The 17,994-nt window shown below is 33.6% G+C and overlaps 2 protein-coding genes across 2 annotated transcripts in view; one reads left to right on the top strand and one right to left on the bottom strand.

The window, feature by feature from the left end:
- Nucleotides 1-873: 873 nt before the first annotated feature.
- On the bottom strand, nucleotides 874-14,291 carry LOC149478990 (apoptosis-inducing factor 3). Its single transcript, XM_089708925.1, has 4 exons — nucleotides 14,160-14,291; nucleotides 13,842-13,943; nucleotides 13,435-13,769; nucleotides 874-2,636 (listed from the first exon to the last, which is right to left on the bottom strand). The coding sequence occupies exons 1-4, from the start codon at nucleotides 14,227-14,229 to the stop codon at nucleotides 1,338-1,340; spliced, it is 1,806 nt and encodes a 601-aa protein (XP_089565051.1). The 5' UTR covers nucleotides 14,230-14,291; the 3' UTR covers nucleotides 874-1,337.
- A 2,591-nt stretch (nucleotides 14,292-16,882) lies between these two features.
- Nucleotides 16,883-17,994, top strand: part of Osbp (oxysterol binding protein) — a 28,293-nt gene continuing 27,181 nt past the window's right edge. Inside the window, exon 1 of the mRNA XM_089708723.1 lies at nucleotides 16,883-17,120. Coding sequence (XP_089564849.1) covers nucleotides 16,978-17,120 — 143 coding nt within the window. The 5' untranslated portion in view covers nucleotides 16,883-16,977. The remainder of the gene's footprint in view (nucleotides 17,121-17,994) is intronic.

Here is a 17,994-nt window from a genome sequence, read left to right as displayed (position 1 = left end):
AGTTAGTATATTGGGTCACTGGTTGTCACTTTAAATTCTCTCCCCCCATCTATATTTATAAAAAAATAAATGTTTGTATGTTATTAATAGAATCGTAAACTATGCATTTGATCATGTGATGATCTTCACATTCAAAGTGTTATACCGCAGCCACACTATGCTCCTCGTCCTGCTCATCGCGCTGCCGTTATTTGCCTCGACATTGCCCTCTCTGGCCACACACTGTTCTACTCGCGCGATTAATCACGACGCTCCTTACTTGTCATTTGCCTTGTCTCACGAAATGGACGTTGAAACGGTGGCAGCGTGCGCGCTATGCATTTTTAGTATAGCTAAATATATTAATGTAGTAAAAAGAAATATACATCGTCGTCGTCTTCCTCAAACATAAAAAACATTAACAATTTTTCATTTGACCATTCCATGCTTGGCGAAGACATAATTATTAATTTCCAATTTTGCATACGTGTGCGTCTTGCGCGAGCGCTCGATGCGGACTACGATCGCGCGAGTATGTGGATTGTGGCCAGGCTTTCGTACTCGTATTGCCGGTCATTTGACTCGCGCGCAAAAACCGTCAAAATAGGGAGCAGTGAGCAGGACGATGAGCATGACGAGTGGCATGACGAGTAACGTGGCCACACTATGCCTCTGCCTACTTTCCTCGTTACTTCCCATACCACTAGTCGAGTGTGTGGCTGGCGTATTATGTATGCACCAAGGTAGTTAAAACCAATATTCAACAGTCTACTACAGGCCAAGCTGGGGTGCATAGCTAATATAGATCCTTACATCTTTTGCTAGACCCATGGAAATAATTTTTAGTATCTAAACAATGATTTTTAAATAGAGTCCTGTCTGGAGAAATTAAACAAATATGTTTTTTAAAGACTTATATTCAACAATAATAAATACAGCAATTGCTATAATATATTAAAAAGCATTATATTTGTACTGTGTATACATATTAAGCAAAGTCTAACTTAATGCAATAATCATTTTCCTTATTTTCATATGCATTCAAAATACTTCTTATCTTACACTAAACATCATGTTATGTAGAAACATGGTACATATATGTAAATTGTATTAAAATCACAGGTATTTGTTTGTTAAAAATAAATTCTTAAAATATCTTTTGAAAAAAGTTATTTAAATAGTTTTTAAAACATATTTAAACAACAGGTGTAACTGTAAATTGTACTTAAATGTAATGAAAATAAAACAATAATATTATTTCAATTTACTGGAACATGAAGACAGAATTTTAAGTACCTACACGTTATTAACATGCCTAATACTGACATATACTTTTTAATGGAATACAAAAATAATACTTAGTGAATGCTCTGTATCCAAGCAAAACGGTCATTCTCAAGGTCTTTCTTGTAAATACTTTTACCTTGATACAGTAGTTCGGCAAATTGCGAAACCACGGGGTCGCGCATACAAGACGCAATAGATATAACTTTATCAGATTCATCAAAGAAAAATATAACGAATTTTAATTCCTCAACATTGCCATCCACTAAAGAGCTTGCCGGCTTCCCACAGCCCGCGTAACGAATAGACTTTCCAAAAAGCATGGTCCAGAAGTAAGGTACCGTTCTGAGAGGTGTTTCCTTTTTCAAAATATTTTTGGCGGCAACTTGGCCGTGATATTGTGCCAAACCAATGTGTCCTATCGCCATTTGATCATTGTTTTTAGCAAATACTGGGGCATAAGCGATATCACCACCGGCATATACATTTTTAATGTTTGTTTCCAACATGTTATTAACATTAACCGCACCGTTAGGTAGTAAAGAAATACCGCTATTTTGAAGGAAATTGGTGTAAAATGTAGTTCCGATACCCAATACTAACATATCTGCGGGTAGGACGACACCATTTTCTAGTTCGACAGATTTTATGGATCCATTCTCTCCATTGCATTTAACAATAGTTGTTTCAAAATTAAACTTAACTTTGTTGGATTCAAATAGGGTCTGGAGACTTTTACCTATTTCTAATCCAAATATTTGTCCGAGTGGCGCCTTGTCCTTGCCGATAACTGTCATGGTCTTCGCCTTCGAGACGCACGAGGAGGCAATTTCTAAACCTATAAAACTGAGACCTAAGACGACTACATCCTTATCTTTATTGGTACCTAAACTATTAAGAATATTCGTGGCATCATCAAAGTTCCTGACAGTGAAGATGTTGTTCAATTCGATTCCAGGAATATCAGGAACGCGAGGTTTGGAACCGGTAGCCAAATAGAGGGAGCTATATTTACGTTTAGAACCATCGCTCAGTTCTACGATCCTCTCTTCCGTGTTAACTTTCGTCGCTTCGATACCTTTGAGGACTTCGATGTTCGCATCTTTATAGTATTGTTCGTCTCTCGCTTGTAGCTTTTCAATATCGGTGGCGGTGCCAATTTTGGATACTTTAATTCTGTCGTAAGGCAGATAGTTTTCTTTGGATACGAGTGTGATTCTACCCGCATATCCTTCACTCCGTAGAGTTTCCGCGCACGTAGCTCCGGAGGGCCCGCCTCCAATGATAACCACAGACGTATCATCACATGGTGATACAGCACCCGTGTCCTTCACCCGTTTGTTGGCCTTCAAGTCTGCTATTTTGGCTCTTACCTGTAATAAGATAACATACAATTTAAAATTAGTCATAGGAAATGTACGATAAACCTAAGTGGGATTGTGGTGTAACATTATGTCATGCTTTATCAAAATTGAGCCTTTGTCAGCGCCATATGATAAAGATAATTTTAAAATAAGACGAAACCGCATCGCCTAAATACAATTATTCTTGATACATGCCGTATTTTAATTAATTATAATACCTACTTTTCAATTAATTAACATTTTACTCAAATAATATACAATACTATTATCAAATTCAGAATAAAATTACGATTATAACCCATATAGGTACTGGTACAAACAACTAACTTTCGTTTTTTTAATCCTCGACGTGTAAAACTTCTCAAGGAATATTTCGTGCAAAAATACTTCGTGCTACGTAAACAATGTAAATTAAGATTTAATGTAGATTTCACGAAACCCATTTGCATTTCATGTTTTAGATATTCAGTAAGATGTGTGATTATTACCTATAATTTAGTACATAAAAATACATTTACATATAGGATACAGATAGCCTGCGATAAAAGCAATTGTATCTGATATTGCACAAAGTAATATTATTGATGGTCACAAATATGTAGCTGTGTAATGTTGATGGGTTCATTATGATAATGTATCGGCACTATTACAAAGCTGATTTTAATTTGCTGAAAGGATTTCAGCGCTATTGAATCAAATATATCAAATCATCTGTTACCAAGAATATAGAATAAAATATGTAGTTAGTTAGTTACTATAATTAGTCCCTTCTATTGAATTGTTATTTTTCAGTACGACGGCCAAGAAGATGGCTTTTTTACAATAATTGCAATAGCTAATCATTATAATGTATATAACATGAGCATTGTAGACAATTAACAACTTACAACATACCTATACATAATATACACAATAATAATTCATTTCTTACTATAATTATTACGGAATAGATTTCTATAACTAGAAAATTTTCATTATAAAAAAGATATAACTGTTGGTTTAACTTCATAATGTGCTAAGTAAGGCTATTATTAAGCAGTCCTAGTCGTTCGCCTTCAATTACGAATTTATTTTGTAGTGTACATCTCACACAGAATTATCACGATGATATGTAATTTTAGTAGGTACCTACCTATTACCTATCTAGTTTTTTTTTTCGTATTACTTTGCAAATTTGTCGAATTACGTATACGCGCTAGTCTTAGGCACTTCTGGACAGATGTAAAAAAATCTTTCACCGTTGCATTCGTACGTAATCCCTGGATGCCATAGGAGTATTATGTACCAAGAGCGAAGCCGAAGCGGACCGCTAGTTATTATAATTTATAATGAAGTCGTCTCACACTCATTTGCGAAGTGCGCACATAGGTAGATATCCGACTGCCGACCGTATTGTAAGGTCAAATTTCGAACACCAGGCAAGCGCAGATCATAAAAATAAAATAAAAAAATTAGTTACATCATATTATGTATTATCAATACTAATTAAAAATGCGTAGGCGTGACATTAGATTAGTAAAAAGAAAGAACCACATTCTTCCGCTTCTCACAAAAATGACCATGATATGCAAACCAAATTTTGTTCGTACCGGATATTGATAACGAATTATTTCTTATAAATGCACCACCATTATTTGTATGTAGTGAACGGTTTCAAGGTGTCCTATAGAAGAAAGTAGGTATTAGCCATGGCCGTCTCGGTAATTATTTGAACATGTTACTCATTTATGCGTTAGTCATGTTAGGTCTGAGACGCGATTCGTCATTTTTATAAATAGGAAATCCATATTTTAAAGTTATAGTCACGGTGTTTTTATCAGTTCATATTCCGTACAAAAAGATACCTACCTATTCTAGGTTTGGCATACCGCATAGAGATAAGATTGTATAGTGATAATTCGTGAAAGTATCATGCATTATCGTAACAATTGCAATTCGCCTAAGGGCTGACCACAAAAACTACTGTGTGGTCGTATAACTTAAGTCCACTAACCTATACTTATAGTCACAGATATGCTATATCAACTATTGAGGTATATCTAGTGTCTATTATAACAATATGGTTCCAACGTCGAGCCTTATATCGATTTTTCTCTTCATGCAAGGACGTCATCAGCTTTCCGTGTCCTACTTTCTACGAAATTGAGACGAGGGCGTTTTCTGACTTAGTTACGCGCGTGAGGTTTCTATTCGTTCTAAAAGATCCTAGCTAATTTGCCGACAAACGTGCTCTAAAAATAGATACATAGCAAAATGTTTATAACGCTTCCCGTATTTGAATGAGAACTTTTATCTGGCCCTATGTGATATGTCTATCAACAAATTAAAAAAAAGGCAACAACATGCTACATTTCCCCACTTAAAAACCAGGCTAGCATACTAATGTTGTATAGTTAGTAGGTAGTTACTACGTAATTCACGTAACAAGTATTAGGTAAGTATCCAAATTTGGTAGATTAAAATTTTCCACTAGTAGGAGGAAACAAACAACTATAATATCCAATATTATTAGCATTGTAAACACCACCATATTATCGGTACAACTAATAAATTCACATTTCTCGCCCACTACATAACTGACGTCTTAAATCCAAATATTTTATTTAAATATACGTATCAGAAAGAAAATAAGAAAGCATTTATTTCCACACACAATTGCATTATAAATTACAAATAATTTGGAAAATCCAAAAGTGCACGCCTCATAATTTTTTTTTAATAAATATTTATTAATTATTATTTTTGTTTATTTAATAACAATTAAACCACATCGAATCAGACCCTGAAAAATGAAAGGGTTCTATTCCTGAGCATACTCAAGCGTAAGAGAAAAAAAAAGACTCGATTAGTAAAGTATTTCGGTCGCTATCGTGTTAAGGGCTTGGTCTAGTAGTGCAAACAAATGCATCCTGTCATCCTATATGTAAATAATACAAATGTACTAAGGGAAAGTTGCTCCACTTAATTTTTAAAATTTAAATCATTCGTATAATTTAATATTCGTAATAAGTACCAAAAATGACAATTTGAAACAATTTTCGTGAAAATTACACCAGGTGATTTTTTTTTATCAGTACACAAAATTTGCGAATACTTTCTATTGATATCTTCAACTTCATGTTTATATAACTGATCAACTTTTACAAAGAAATTTGGACGAAATATAAAAAAAAATAAGCTTTCCATACAAAATGCATAACTCTATACATTTTTTTCGACCTAAGTTTCTTAGTGAAAGTTGTTCAGTTTAACTAATAAAACGGATAAACAAATTTTGTATTTAATAAAAAAAATGTAATGTTTGTGTTAAAAAATTATAAAATAGAAAAATACGCAAATGAAAACAAAAGATATTTATTTCTGACTAGCTTCCGCCCGCGACTCCGTCCGCGCGGATGTCAGTCTTCGCGTCTTCTACAGATTTATTATATTATGTATAATATATAGATTTATATTGATAAACCTAATAAATCTTTTGCTAGCATTCTGATGCTTTATCGGTTGCACTGGATTTATCTCTTTTTTTTCAATCGCTTGAATGATATAGGATCGCTGGATGGGCATCGAATGCTGAAGTCTCGAATCAATCAATTCTGACAGTAGGCAATTTATGTAAAATCCAATAATGGTCCATCATTTTATTTTGCCTAAACGTTACATACTTTTTTATATATTCTATTTTATATATTCTATTTTTAACGAATGATTCACTCCAGTCCCAAACAGCAAATAAGCAGACTTCTGCTTCTGCAACGTTTAGTTGTCCCTGAATTTGGAAAAAATAGTCATGATTCTTATCTATGACAAAAGTGTTATTTTTTGCATTGTATTTCAAATATTAATTTTTTTTTTAACCGCATCTTCCGCATTCATGTCTTTTGCCAGAATTAGACATTTAACTTCTACTAGTCCCATTTTCCCTTTTTGATATGGGAGTGTATAAAGTAAATTTTTTAGATATTTCTCGTTATACTTTTAAAAAGTTATTATTGTCATTTTGCTCATTAGGTAAAGTAATTTCGATATCAGTTTTAAGTTTTTTGATACCTGCAATAATAACGTCATAATCGCCTGCACATACTTAACGATTACACCCTGTATACAATCCACCATCCACATTCATAATGTTTTCCTGTCCTCCTCTCCTTTACGCTGTTCACCGATACATTTTAAATGAGTAAATCTGCTACCACTGAAGGATGTTTCATTGTGATCAGCAAATTTTCACCACTGTTGTCGATTATTTGTTTTTCATTTTTAATCAGCAATTCGGAATCATTAGTTTTGTTTTTTGCAGATTGGTGATGTACCCTAACAATACGTCGAAAAGGGAAAGCATCAACGAATTATCGTTTTCGTCCTCTTTTTTTATTCTTCGCGTCTCTGTTACTTCTGTTTGTTTAGTTCTCAACCCCACTGAATTTTGATGATGTGATAATAATCCATTCGTTTTAATATTGGTACTTAGAGTTTTTCGGTAGTTTTGTAGTTAGACTAAACTAGAAATGGTGGACTAAATTTGTCAGCGCGTCTGTAAGATCAAACTCAAACTCAAACTCAAACATTTATTTATTCAATTAGACTACTTTTAGTAGCACTTTCGAATCGTCATTACATAAGTATTTTTAACATTTACCACCGATTCGGAAAGCAGTATCTATGGAGAAGAACCGGCAAGAAACTCCATAGTTGCTCTTTTAAAATCATATTGTCAATATTACATAATCTGTAACTTAAATCTAACTACATAATATATCATAATATGCCAAAGAACTGTCCTGTGGTTCTTACGCGACAACCCTCCATGGATTTTCATCTTCCATATATTCCTTAATGCTATAATAGGCTCTCTGAACTAATATATTTTTTACATAAGTTTTAAATTTAGCACTACCAAACTCTTTAATATTATGAGGAATTCTATTGTAAAAGCGTATACCTTGACCCATAAATGAATTTTTAACTTTAGCTAATCGGAAAAAATCAGAATATAAAACCAACATCCTGTATTTAAGTTACAAAATTAATAATCAAACAACATGCCGCTACGTTGAAAATGACTAGAAGAAAAAATTAAAACACCTCGGATCAATTTTGGAGTAAACAAATCATTTTCCCCGTATGGGGATTTCCCCGGATGAACTTGGGAAGTTCAAGCTCTCAATACAAGTTTATATTATATTTCGTATTTCTCAAACGAAAAATAAACATTTTTGGAACTTCAAAAAAATTATATTAAAAGAAAATTTATGAGCTTACTTTAGTTTTAAAGAAATATACATCCCTTTACTGACACCCCGTAAAATAAAGAAATTGTTGCCAATCACCTTTGCAATCTATTTGGTTTCATTAACTTTATGTTCGAAGATAATTTTTTTTCTAGTAGTTACACGCGTATTTTTTTCGTTTATTTTCCATATCGAAATCAAATGTTTAAAAATACGAATATTTGCACAAAACTAAGATAAAAATAATCAATTAACAAAAATATTAAATTTAATGAAGTAGAGCAACTTTCACTTCGGTATGAAGGAAAATCGAGCGTAGAGCACACGTCAGAACGCTCCGGCCCAAGGAGCGCGACTAAAGAAATTCGCTAAGATTTTTCCTTATTATTTTAAATATTTTTTTAATATTTAAAGAATTATCAAAATTCAAAAAAAAATTTTTTTAAAGGATTAATACTCATTGGTCTTCAACCAACTCGAATAAATTAATGGAAAAAATAACTTTTAGCAGTATTTATCAATCGATTTTGTAAGGCAAAAAATGGGAAATTTAATGAATTTATAACGCTCTAATTAAGAAAATCATAAGTTTTTCGGCAATTGTATTCAGCAGTTTTTAATAACGACTTTAAAAGGATAATAATGCGCTGATCAGATTATGTAAATTGTAATCGGTTGCAACGTAGTGAGTGCACAAACTTAGCTCGAAATGATTTTGGGGGAAAGAGACTTATCTTGAAGGCCTGATTAAGGTAACATAAAGTAACTTTATAAATGTGAAAAAATTCACGCGCATTGCGTATATAACACTAATTGATAAACAAGAAAAAAAAATTCAGTTTATCATTTCATTAGCCGGGAAAAAATTGTCAAATAACTTGTTGAAAACGCAATTTTGCTAGACTGCAGCCTTAACAAGAAAAAGGATCCGCACATACAGACACACGGACGTCCAAGACAGAACTTTTTTAAAGTGTTTTTTAACTAGTTTAAATAACAAAAATGACATCAAAAATATCATGAACGTTAAAAATAGTGTTTTTTCTTAATATGTGTGTGTATGTATTATCTTACAAGTGCAATGTATGATACATAAAGACATTTTAAGTTTGAAAAATCAGATGTTTTGCGCGAAGTGACAGTAGTACCATAGAAATCTAAATAACAAGACACATAGAAGGGCTATAATGTCATAATTCGTATGAAAACCGCTGTCGCCAAAATCAACACATTCAAACCGAAAGCTAAACAGTACACACAAGTAAACTATGCCTTTTATTGGACAGCTTGATTTTAGTGAAAACTAACTATCTATTAAATTAAGCTTTTGAATATGTATCCTAACGCACGAATTTACGGTTTATTTTAGAATAACATCCCTAAGTATATGAGACTTTTTGCTCCAATACGAACAAACGTGATAATAAGAATGGTCGACTGTGTCATTCATTGTTATTTCGATTACTATGGTGACACTCGTAATACTTGTAAATATTCTATAATTTTAAGGAAAAACGGCATTATTTCTAAAAAAATATATTTTCCGATGAAATATTATTCCTTTATAAGTATAATTACAACTTGTGGAAGAATTTCCGCAATGGGAATTGCTGAAACACACCATGTATACACTCATACGTCTCCAGAGCAACTGAACAGTGACGAATGCACTGGTGATGTGCAAATCACCTGAGTGGCGACAAGGTCACGCACGCTTACGACTTCTAGTGTCTTGTTATTTAGATTTCTATGAGTAGTACCCACCCACAGACATGTATATATAAGTAGACAACGCAAGTACCGCGATCTGTATGAAAACCAAGCGTGTCATATTTTTTGTACTGACCTTGACGCGTTATGACGTCACGAGCGCTTTTTAGTGATGTTAATTTCATTTTACGCTAAATCGATTAGGCCGCCACTCGCGCGGCGATTCTAGTATCGTCCTATCCCATCGAAGTAAATCGAAAGAAATCAGATCAAACTAGATCTATGTCTAAGAGGTAGTCAAATAAATGAATCGTAATCGATTACTAAATCGATTCAAGACAGAAAAATGATAATTACCATAGACAGAGGGATGATAAAATAAAGTTATAAACCTTTTAATATTCTAACAAGTAAACTAATGTGTTTTAGCTTTTTCTTACATATGCCCATTGAGTTACCATGTACTACGTACTAGAGAGGCCATCGAAAGAAAGTAATGAAACTGTCAATCAATCAATCTTTATGTCCCGTTGCATCGATCCATTTTCCTTTTATGTTCGGGTTACTTGGAAAACTGAAAAAACAAACATAGTCTAAGCAATAAGGAGTTTTCTTAAAAAACTCCCAATATGACACTTTAACTAATGGCGTCCATGTCATAATATTTATTTTTAGTACCTTTGTATTAAAATACTTAAAAGTTCTAGGTCAAGTCGTATTAAATGACAAAAAAAATCTATGCCTGTTTTTCTGAAAAATTGCTCCTTCAAATTATCATTTTCTGTTCGATTATAAAATCGATTAGAATCGAGAACTGTTGCATCAAATGAACATCACTAACCACAAAATTGGACAGAAAAATGAGAAGACGCTATTCATTGCTTGTTATCATACGACGCGATCTTTACCGTGCCAAGTAAAAGCCGCAATGTATTCCGAATCATTTCGTATGATTTGGTATCCGTGTTTGTCACGATCGTTTTCCACAGATATTCTTTATTTGATTTTAAAATAAATAGTGCATATTCTGATTAGAAAATTACTTACCGGTGGAAGGAAACATCTCTGCTAACTCGGCCACTCACAGCTGTGGAGTTTCTACAGTTTATAACGGCGCAATTCGGCATTTTACTTTATTCAGCTTCACGTCTTTCCTTGGCGAACTGCAAGCGCGGACTGAGTGTAGGCCAGCGTCAAGTAAGTTTCATAAACTTAGTTTGGACACGGGAAGTACATACACTCGCTTACGTGCTGGCCACGGACAATTCGCTATAGCGAAAATTCGCGCGGCGCGACCGGCGGCGCGTCTTGCGAATGAATCAAATGTATGGAAATGTACTGGGCATGCCACGCGCAGCGGCGACCAGCGAGACGACCGGCGAATTTCCCCGAGCGAATCGCGCGGCACGACTAGCGATCGAAACAAATGTATGAGTTATTACGGCGCAGGCCACGGAGTCGAGCGTCAGACGCGGCGACTACTGCTGGAGCGAACTTAATTTAAAATAGTTTGTTTTTTTTTCGCGAAAATGGAGACGGAAGCTTTTATTGCAGAAATTCTAGCTAGACCAGCTATTTGGAAGTCTAGCCACCCGCAACATAATTTTTCATCATGCCTATCTTTTTCATATTTTTGTTGGAATTCTCCGTCTGTAACACGATTTCTATTTAATTCGTGTACTCTACTATATCTTCCAAACATTAAATCCTTGAGCAAAAAAGCTGCTACTCTCCAAACAACGTCGAGCTAACTTTGATAAAGCCATCTCGTCTCCTCGTCTACACTGGTCGCGGCGGCGAACGCAACTGCCCGTGGCGTGCTTACCGCGCCGCGCGAATTGCCGCCCCGCCCGTCGCGCCGTCGGTCGCGCCGCCGGTGTCCGTGGCCAAGGTGTTAGTCTATCTTGATACATGTCTGTGTACCCACCTCAACGCTTCGCTTATGAGGCGTGCAACAGTAATAAAAACATAGGTAAGTTAATGTGTTGTTGTGTGCGCAAAGAAATCATTTTTACTAAAAGCTGTATTTTTTACAAAATATCATTATGAGCCAACAAAACGAGCGAGAGAATTCAAAATTCGGTTTTCCTATTATCTATTGCTGTCGCGCTATGCTCAAGTCTCCCCCGTAGAGCGCGACAGGGACAACTGCAGCTCGGGCCGAAAATATCTAGGAAAATTACGCAAATTCGACGTTCCGTAGTCCCCGTTTCCTCCTCCAATACTGGACCGATTTAATTACTTTTTTCATAATTTAGTAGAGAAAAGTATAAGTATAAGTAAGTAGGCTATGTTCCTACTTTGCTTTTTTTATATTATAATGTTCAAAAATTAGTTTTATGGAAGACGGAACGTAACGGAAAATCTGTCCTATTTCTTACGTTTTGAAAGATTCATATCTTTTTTAATAACTGAGTTATGACTAAAAGGAAAACGTAGGAACATAGCTAAAGTTACCTTAGATTAATAGTAAAAATATATTTCTCTAGTGGCACAATCCATGGAGGAAACAGGGGACTATGTTTGTATGGAAAAACGGCTCTTGTTTGCTCTTAAGAAGTATTCAATCAATGATTTCAATCCTGAAGATGATTAAGAAAGCTCTGATATTGTGAGAAGACGAAAGTCCTATCATAGTGTTCATCACTACGTTGTATGTATAAAAGAAAGTCGCTGTCGCTGTCTGTCCGTCGCGTATGCTTAAAACTTAAAAACTACGCAACGGATTTTGATTCGGTTATTTTTAATAGATATTGATTTTCGATGAAGGTATATTTTAGCACTTATTTATTAGTTTTGTCAGCAATGCCGCGAGCGGAAGGTGAGTAAATAATAAATTTTGCAATATTACGCAATAATGGGATTGTACACACTACACAGAAGCCTAGAGACAAAATATTTACATTATTAAAGATTTAAAATTGTATGTCAAAAACTAAACAGTATAGTGCCTCAAAAGCTAATAAATATAATCTAAAAGCAATTAAATTTACATATTTTGTAGAAAGTAATGTAAAAGTAATTAGCCTTGGAAATGAAGTTAATTTTATAAAAGCAAGGGAGTTTTTTTGTCTAGCAATTAACACACATTATGTCACCTTACAAATATGTATTATCCATACTAATATTATAAATGCGAAAGTAACTCTGTCCGTCTGTCTGTTACTCAATCACGCCTAAACTACTGAACCAATTTGCATGAAATTTGGTATAGAGATATTTTGATACCCGAGAAAGGACATAGGCTACCTTTTATGCGAAATATGTACCACGGGCGAAGCCGGGGCGGACCACTAGTGGGTAATAAAATATATTTCTTGTTGTACATTTACTCAACTTTTCTTCTGAAATATTCATCTAATGGTGGTAAATGCTACAAATGCAGAAAGTGATTTTAGATAAGGATAATATTTTTTGTCATTTCAAATCGTAACTATTGTAACTATCAATCAGCCTCCAAACCTATGTTCTCTAGTACCTAATCATAACATCCAACATCCCAATTATGTTGATTGATACAAAATAAATATAATTTAGTATTTAGTACAATTTTTCAGCTATTTTAAATTAAAATCATATTGGAATAAAACATACTGTAACTTGCACTTTTATGTAAGTGATATCAAGATAAATATTAACTTATATCACCAAACAATCTATTTGAACTAAACAATTTATTTGAGAGGTTCGGTTCCGCGTTAAAATGTAGAAGCCCTTCTGGCTAACATTGAGAAACACCACACAAAAAAAAGAGAGGTTCGGTAATTACTGAAAGAGAGGGCTATATATTTTTACCAGAACACACTTTTGCAATATTAATAAAAAAAAAAATTACTAGAAAATTTATAAAAACATACAAAGGAACATACCTTAACTTCTCCTTTGTCAGTAACAGTGACTTGGTGACAGGGTAATGAGTCAAAGCCAGGGAAATCTTCAATATCACCAGTCTTCAAGTTAAAGCAGGCCCCATGCCATGGGCATCTTACTCTGCCGTCACCCAGAGCTCCAGTATGCAAAGGTGCCCCGTAGTGAGTGCATTTCGGTCCCACAGCACTGAATTCTCCTTTTTGTTTCACAAGTAGAACTTTTCCATGTTCCCCGATCTCAAATATTTTCATCTCATTTTCGTTGATGTCGCTTGCTTTGCAAACAACTGCTTCTACATATTCATTTTTTGACTCCGTACGAGATATTGTTCCATCTGTTAATTTTAATATTGATTAAGCACATATGTGCTAAATGGTTGTAAAAGTTATAATTTTTTAATACTCACGTTGAGAATCGTTTTTCGAAGATGTGCCTTGTTGATTAGGAGAATAAGACCTTGAGTCGGAATTCCCCATTTTTCTTATATGTATCTTATGAAACCTTGGACCTACGAGCAATAAATGTAAATTAATTTAAGAAACAACGAAACATACAGTTACTTACTTAAAATATTTTTAACTGGATGGTAGTCTTCAAAAATTTTCAATTACTTTGGATAAATGACCAAAAAAAAACCTTCGTACAGAAAATGTAAGCCTATGTGGGTCAATGATATTATTTAAATAACTAATAAGTCTTCTACAATTAGAGAATGGATTTTTACCTTGAACAAACCGCGGTGATAATCTACTGACAACACGGCCGCTATTGAAAATTTGATTGAAAACAAACATTATCACCCTGTCAGTTTTCTGCTGTCGATGACCGTGATGTCATACCTACCATAGAGAAAGTAATATATACGCACTATTAACTATATACGTAATGTTTATATTATATCTGTGAGTGAAATGATCACGGCTTTTACAACTGTTTTAACTTAAACTTGGGAGAAATGGTTCTATGCTTCGCAAATAGAGTAAAATTTATGAACTAATGATTTCCAGTGGGTTTCCCTGTGGTTTCCCTGATTAGAAAAGTGCTAAAAGCTAAAAGCTAACATTACAAACAGACGTTCGAATTTGGTACGGACCGCACCGTGACCTTGGTGCGCTCCGGACCATATTCGATCATGTGTACAGTGGTCCGCCGGACATAATTATTATTATTGACGGTACGGTTGGTTCGATGGTTTTTTCATCCGAACTTGGTGCGGACCGTACCAAATTCGCGCGTGTGGACGGGCGATCGCACCGGACAGCGCATTAGTCATAGACTATATACTTATTACAGCTTTAGTCACAGTTCTACCGCCAAACAAAACGGACGTCGGTCGATCGTTATCAATGGCGATGGCGTCGGTAGACGTGGCTAATACTGAAAAAAGATTAATAATATAAATTTTAGATCTCTACAAAGATTTATGATATGACTGCATATGTCTGAATGAATCCCTGTCTTTTAAATATAATTTTGCCCATTCTTTTCTTTTCGTTTTCTTCTTTTCAATGGTTGTAACTTGTACTTGTACTTGTACCAAAAGAAGCCTTGAACTGAGGTCTACATGTGAAAAAAATACAACAATCTAACCACGAATTTATTACGAGAAATAGATTTTCAAAGAATTCGGTTTGACTTTTAATGAGATTACTATGATCAATGCTCGATATTCACAAAAAAAGGAGATTAATTTGTATTAATTTGATATTATTGAATTGTCTTATAAATCTAAGATATTTTTTTTGTTCAGTTAATTTATTACATATAAAGATTGTAATAAATTAACCTTTTACCTACATATAATAATATATTGAAATATCGACTATAACTAACGACTAAAACATAAACAAAAACTTGGTAATAGATAGATGATATATATAATTTTGTTTACTAGGGACAACCCTGACATTCTTTGAAAATCTATATCTCGTAATAACTTCGTGGCTAGAATGTGGTATTTTTGTCACATGTAGAACTCAGTTCAAGGTTTCTTTTGGTACTAAACAGAGCTTCTACTAACGCCTGCATATAATATAAAAAAATAAAAACGAAAATCAGTAAAAATTACAATAGGCATGACGAAAGATTTTGAAATCCTCTTCCATAATGTGTGTATACGTTTACTATACAAGAAAAACCCTATATTTCGGTAATATACTTAAATTTAACGAAGATAAAAGCCATTTTTCAAAAAATATTTAGTAACTGTGCCAAAACAGCTCGCAGGTGTCATGGCGTAGTTGTGACATCACTCTTTAGTAAATACGTAATTATTTGTACGCGTTGCGAAGAAAATTAAAAAAATATTTATTTAATATGTGTTATAGAAACGAATTTCAAAGTTTATAAGTGGTGTGCAGTATTGCAGTGTGAATCCACATAAAAATAATGCTCAAAAATGTGTAAGTAATTATTTCAAGCGAGAAAATAATAAGAAATGATTGTATAAAGTTGGCGCGGAGAAACCCGAACCATGTGTTCGTGAATTCGCAATTATATTTCTGTTCTGAGTCGATAAAGCATACGTGAAACAATAGAAAATAAATAAAAATGCGTATTCTTAACATATTCATAACAACAAAACCCACCTGATTTGAGTTGTTTACTTAAGCGTGACGTCACGCGTGTTTTAGTCAAAATGGCCAACTGCAGAATTTCAATGTTTTATTTTATTGATAATCTCATTAATCTTAACGTTTTTAAGATTTCTTAGTCACTATATTTAATTTATTTATTATACATTTTCCCTTAAAAACACTAATTTGATCATTTATGGATACTGTCGTCATGCCTATACTTTCGCCTCTATCGACAATATCGAAAATTTCAAAAAGGGATAATTTGCGCCTTTAATCACTTCATATATTAGCAACGTAATAAATTATCTAGTCGCTAGTGTATCTATTTTTTTATACGAATTTATTTAGCTCAGTCGGCCGCGAAAATTCCAATATTTTAAATGTTTTTTTAAAAATCGTAAATTTAATCGTAATTTTTAAACAAAGAATATTTTCTTTGTGCGGCAATGCCTGGACGGATAGCCGAAACCGATAGAATATTGAAACTGTAAAGGCGAAGCTGCAAATTAATTGTAATTTTAAATTATCGTGCAAAGATTTTGATACATTCGCTTTAGAAAATGAAGAGCTATTAAAAGCTGTTTCTTCCAACAGCAAATATAAATGCCAAAAATAAATTTTCTCTATTTAACATTGCTGTTTTAATTATCTGCCGTAAAAAATAACTAAAACTCGTATTTTTGATGCTGTTAACCCTTAAATCAAATACTGGCAACCCTAGGTGCGGTGCGGTCGTGTGGCGAGTCGATCGCACCGCACGAGTACGGTGGTCCGGTCGCACCAGTTCGAACGTCTGTTTATAATTTTAAAGTGACCGTTTAATAAAAATTGACAACTAAGATTTGGAAAATGGCAACACAGACTTTTCTATTTTTTTAATAAGGTCGAAATTTGGTCGTCATGAACGTGGCTCTAGCAGAGTGATGTATTTTTACGCAAAATAATATATAAATTGTTAAAAAAATGGCTGATGTAATTGTCCCCAAGGGTCAACCTATTGCAGGTGATCCTGAAAAAAAGGGGTGGTTGTTTAAATGGACGAATTATCTCAAAGGATATCAACGAAGATGGTTCGTGTTGTCAAACGGGCTATTATCATACTACAGGTACTTATAATCACAACTGTTTTCTCTATAACAGTCAACTAATTAGAAGTTAATAAGAATTTAAATCAAACGAATTCTTCTCTCTATAAGATTCAGACTTCGCTTCGATAATAAATTCCTACAAACATGCCCTTTGCCTATGTTGTAATCATTTTTTTTTTATAATTTAGGAATCGGTTTTATATTATTTTATTTTTCCGCAAAGTGTGACGCTGTTAAAAAATAACGAATATTAAAAATTACAAGGAATTTATACTCCTAATCACATAGTTAAATATTAAAAATTAACTATGTTAGTAATCTAATAAATATAATTTTGAGGAGATAGAAATAATTTGGAAAATCCAAAAGTGCACGCCTCATAATGTTTTTTTTAATAAATATTTTTAATTATTATTTTTGTTTATTTAATAACAATTAAACCACATCGAATCAGACCCTGAAAAATGAAAGGGTTCTATTCCTGAGCATACTCAAGCGTAAGAGAAAAAAAAAGACACGATTAGTAAAGTATTTCGGTCGCTATCGTGTTAACAAGAAAAAGGATCCGCACATACAGACACACGGACGTCCAAGACAGAACTTTTTTAAAGTGTTTTTTAACTAGTTTAAATAACAAAAATGACATCAAAAATATCATGAACGTTAAAAATAGTGTTTTTTCTTAATATGTGTGTGTATGTATTATCTTACAAGTGCAATGTATGATACATAAAGACATTTTAAGTTTGAAAAATCAGATGTTTTGCGCGAAGCGACAGTAGTACCCACCTCAACGCTTCGCTTATGAGGCGTGCAATAGTGTTTCTTTAAGTTAATAATTTTTGATTAAAAAAATCATTTGAATCGTTTTAATGCCTTGTTTATATTACAA

This window comes from Colias philodice, chromosome 21 (assembly GCF_061535455.1).
Source record: "Colias philodice isolate Cphi_HAF_F1 chromosome 21, ilColPhil1 Martin Lab GWU primary, whole genome shotgun sequence".
In the NCBI taxonomy this organism is placed as follows: Eukaryota; Metazoa; Arthropoda; class Insecta; order Lepidoptera; family Pieridae; genus Colias; species Colias philodice.
This window is presented reverse-complemented; position numbering and strand designations above follow the sequence as displayed.